This window comes from Sorex araneus, chromosome 9 (genome assembly GCF_027595985.1).
Source record: "Sorex araneus isolate mSorAra2 chromosome 9, mSorAra2.pri, whole genome shotgun sequence".
Lineage (NCBI taxonomy): Eukaryota > Metazoa > Chordata > Mammalia > Eulipotyphla > Soricidae > Sorex > Sorex araneus.
The window spans coordinates 68,438,845-68,443,636 of record NC_073310.1 but is presented as its reverse complement, the minus strand read 5'-3'; the positions used below and the strand labels follow the sequence as shown (position 1 = coordinate 68,443,636).

The following is a 4,792-nucleotide window of genomic DNA, read 5'->3' as shown; positions in this document are numbered from 1 at the left end:
GCCTGCGGCCACGCGGGGCGCGGGCCTGTCCCCCGGGACCCGAGCCTGGGCGGGCTGGGCGGGAGAGCCCCCACCCCCACCCCCACCCCCAGCCCCGGGCGCCAGCGTCAGCCCAATTAGTGGGCGCTGCTTCCTGCAGCCCGGCCGCCGTGAGGAGGAGCCCGGGGCAACCGCAGGGCGGGGACCGGCCTTCTTAAGCGCCCGCCGCCGGGCCCAGCGCTCCAGCCGGCCCGCCGCCCACCGCCAGGAGCCCACCGCCAGGAGCCCACCGCAGCGCCATGGCCGACAAGCTGAGCGAGGAGAAGGTGGCCGAGTTCAAGGAGGCCTTCTCGCTGTTCGACAAGGACGGCGACGGCCGCATCAGCACGCAGGAGCTGGGCACCGTCATGCGCTCGCTCGGCCGCGACCCCAGCGAGGCCGAGCTGCAGGGCCTGATGCGGGAGCTGGACCGCGACGGCAGCGGCAGCGTGGACTTCGCCGAGTTCCTGGCCGTCATGGCCCGGCACGGCGGGCCCCGCTGCAGCGAGGAGGAGATCCGCGAGGCCTTCCGCGTCTTCGACAAGGACGGCAGCGGCAAGGTCAGCGCCGCCGAGCTGCGCCACGTCATGACGCGCCTCGGGGAGACGCTGAGCGAGCAGGAGGTGGACGAGATGATCCGCGAGGCCGACAAGGACGGGGACGGGCAGGTGGACTACGAGGAGTTTGTGCGCATGCTGGTGTCCAAGTGAGCCGCCGGCCCCGAGCACGCCCCCGCATCTCGCCGGCCCCCACGCCCCCACGCCCCCACCCCAGCACGCAGGACCTCCCCCCGGGCCGAGGGGCCGTGCTGGCTTCCCCTCCGCCAAGTGACCGCACGGGGCCCCGGCAGGCCGCCCACCAGTGCCCGCGTGGAAGCAGCCCGGGGCTCGGAGGGGGCCAGGGCCTGGACGGGCCCTTGCATCGCCCCAACACGCCTCTTGCTGCCAGGCGTGCCCCCGGCCCCAGAGCGCGCCAGGGCGCACGTGCGTTCGGGACCTGGAGGAGCCCGTGGGTGCTGACACGCCCGTGTCCGTCCTCCTGGGGAGCGGGAAGGACAGGGGGCGGGGCCGTGCGGAATAATAAATCGCTTTGCTGTGTCCCGACCATGTTTGTTTCTTTGGCTCCTGCAGGAAGGAGCTCGGCAGGCTGGGACAAAGGGGAGGGAGGGGTCACCATCGTGGACACCGTGGGAAGGGGGCAGTGGAGGCCCCTTAAACAGTCACTTCCAACAAGATGGTGGTGGGCACTGGGGGCTGCCCGTGCCCCTTCCTGAGGCTGGAGGGGCACGAACATGGACAGAGGCCAGGAGTCCTGCGGCGAGGGAGGGGTGGGGTCTCAGGCTATAGAAGGGGCCCCGGGCAGCCCCACACCCACCCGCCAGCCCCCTTTCTCTGCCACTCTGGATGATCACAGGGACCCCCCTCCCCCACCCCCCTAAAGGGCGTGCGTCCACAGGCAGGACATGCCGCCTGCCGGGAGGAATTTATAAACCTGACCGCCCCTTCATGTGCCTCCCTGGGCTGCTCGTAAATCAGGGTGAGGGCGCCAACCCCCCGGACTATATAAAGTCTCTGCTCCAGCTCCTGTTTCCAATTTTAAATCAAACCCACCCAGCCTGGCCGACTCCTGTCTGTCCGTGGATTCCAGGCCCCTCAAAGGCAGGAGCCGACAGCTAAAAATGCCCCATCGAGCCTGCAGGGCTGGGTGGATGGGGGGTCTGGGGCGGCCGGACGGGAGGTGTCCCCAACAGACCTCACCGCCCACCTGCACTTCAGGGGAGCAAACCGGCTCACGAGGTTCTAGCTAAGCCCACCCACCAGCACGGGAGCCGGGGGCAGGAAGTGGTCTCAGCACAGGCTGGAACAAGGACCGAGGCCAGCAGGGAAAGTCCCCAGGAGCCCTGGGGGAGTCACGGGTCCCCAGACCCCGGGGCTTGGCTTCAGCTCCCCCCGGGGGTCTCAGGAAGGCGAGACGTGAGAGGAGCCGCTTCCCGCTCACACAGGACAAGCCCCTGAGACTTTCTCTGGGACCCCCTGTCTTCCTGCCACCCAGGGCTGCCCAGCAGGCTGGGGCCTGGACATCACCTCTGGGAGCCCAGCTACACTGCCTGGCCACTCAGGGTGTGGCCTGCCGCACACGGAGCCCCAAGCCAGGTCCCGGGGACACAGCATGGGAGACTGTCCTGGTGCTCTGAACGGGGTCTCAGCTCAAGACACGGATCCGGACTCCAGCTGGCTCAGAGGCGCCGCGCTCCGGCCTGGTCTGCGGGTCATGACAGCTGCTGCTCCCACAGCCCGTGTCTGCAGGCCGGCCAGTGGGCCAGAGTGAGGAGGCCTTCGGGGCCACGCTCAGAGCCTGCGCATCCCACCCCGTCTCCCGAGTGTGTGACACACAGACCCACCCTACTACCTGGGGCCACAGGCGAGTGTGACCCGGCTTGGTGGCCGGGATGAAACTCAGTCTCAAACATCTGTAGGGCTTGTGGCCTACCAGGACGAGCACCTCCCAGTTCTCCCGGCCGGTCCCTCCCTCCTAGGACTGCAGAGCTCAGCGGTGACCCTTCTTATTCTCCGCAGTCCCCGCCCCTCTGGGTCCCCTCAGCAGCCGCCCGCCCTCCTCGCTCACTTGCATGGCCCCAAGGGCCTCCACCCCCACCCCCACTGCCTGCACGGCGGCCCTAGGAGGCCCGGCGTCCTGGCTTTCCTCTGGCTTACAAACCAAGTGGCCAGTGCAGCTTCCCCAATGTCCTTGGCCCTGAGCAGGCAGGGGAGCAGAGAGGCCCAGGCCCAGCTGCCCAGGAGGTGGCCCCGTGTGGGCCCTGCCACGGAGACCTGGAGCCTTCCTCAGTGTGTGTGGTCACGCCACACTCGCCACGGGAGGGGAGGAGGGCGGCCCTGACCAGACCCAGCGCACAGCCCCACGGCCTTACTCCCCGCACGCTCCCCTTCCGAGGAGCAGAAGCTCAGAGGCTTCTCCCAGGCTCTGTGCCCCGAAAGGAAAGAACCCGTGGTGGGATGGAGCTGGGGTTAGGGCGCTCCCCGTGCACAGTACAGAGGCGGCCAGCACGGCCCCACCCCCCGGCTACACCAGCTCTGGAGACGCCAGCACCCCAACCCCGGGACCAGGCACCCCAAAGAGGCTGGCCGCCAGACTCGCTCTCCCGTGTCCTGGGCACGGCCTTTGGGGTCTGTCGTCAACTCCGATTCTGCAGCTCCCCCAGGAGCCGGGCTGAGCGTGTGGCAAGAGCTGTGCGGCGTGACCAAAACCCAAGGGAAGTCCGGGCCAAGCAGACGTTCCCACAAGAGGGAACAAAAACAGGCGAAGAGGGTTTGCAAGAACAGATTTTCCGAGAGAAGCCCTTGGACACCGAGATGCACTGGGGAACCCGGAAGTAAGGGGTCCGGAGGAGGGGTCTGGGCGGGAGCCGGTAGGGCACAGGCCAGGCCTGGGGGACAGGCCCGGGGACAGCAGAGCGTGAGGGGCGGACTCTCGTGTGATTCCTTTATTGATTCACTCCTGACTCCGCCATTCTCAGAGGAACGCCTGCTCCAAGCAGGCATCGTGGGTTCCACAGTGCTCCAGGGAGCTAAGGGGCCACACTCTGCACACGGACAGGGAGGGGCTCAGGATCCAGACCCCCAACACCCACACACTCACACACTCACTCATACTCAGACGCACACACATATGTATTCATACACACTCATGCACACACATTCACACATACACTCACACATACTCTCACACATTCACACATACACACAACTCACACATTCTCATACTCACATTCACACTTACAGGCACACAGTCACATGCACACACTCACACTCATATATACACGCACACATTCACACACTAATGCACACATACATATTCACACACTCACATTCATACACTCACACACTCCCACGCACACATTCACACACTCATATTCACACATACACTCACATATTCACACACCCACACAGATTCACACATCCACACATACATTTACATACTCACATTCACACACTCATACTCATGCACTCACACACATTCTCACACTCACACACACTCACACAGCCTTGCCCTGTATGGTGCAGGCTGCAGAAGGCTCAGGCAGGGCCCAAACCACACACGTGCACGCGTGCATGTCCCAGATGCTGCTGGGGTGTCTGACGGGCCTCCCCGGGCCTCGGCCAGGGCCCCCCTGACTCACTCCCTGCCGCACACTGGCCCCTGCAGGAAGTCCCCGTCCAGCCTCTGGCACCTCGGGTGTGGTGTGGTCGCTCTTCCACCCCCACTGCTGCCCCCGGCACACACCCCTGAGCCTCAGGGGGCATGAGCGCCAGGCAGGGCACACAGCCCTGCTGTGTCTCGTCCGGGCTGGCACCACGGGGTCTCCTCCTTGTGTTCCTACCCCTCCCTCCCGCTCTGGCCCCTCCTGCCCCAGCCCCTCTCTCTGCCCCAACCTCGCTCCCACCTGTCATGCTTTCTCCTTTCTGCCCTTTGGAGTTTCTTCTTCTGTTGTTGTCGTTTATTTGTTTGTTTGCTTTTTGGGTCACACCCGGCGATGCACAGGGGTTACTCCTGGTGGTGCTCAGGGGACCATATGGGATGCTGGGAATTGAACCAGGGCAACCGCCCTACCAGCTGTGCTATCATTCCAGCCTCTTGTTGTTTTAAGCCATTTTTGCTGAGGTGCTGGGATTCCCCTCAGGTCTCTGGGTGTGAACCTGCTGCAGGGTCTCCCCTGCTGGCCCCAGGGTGTGGGCAGGAAGCAGCGCCCAGCCTC

At 65.3% G+C, this 4,792-nt stretch overlaps 1 protein-coding gene across 1 annotated transcript; it reads left to right on the top strand.

Annotated features, from left to right (window-relative positions):
• The first annotated feature begins 275 nt into the window (after positions 1-275).
• LOC101552535 (calmodulin-like protein 3) lies at positions 276-728 on the top strand. The gene has a single exon (XM_004605302.3). It carries the CDS (start codon positions 279-281, stop codon positions 726-728), a length of 450 nt encoding a protein of 149 aa, XP_004605359.1. The 5' UTR covers positions 276-278.
• Positions 729-4,792: the final 4,064 nt, after the last annotated feature.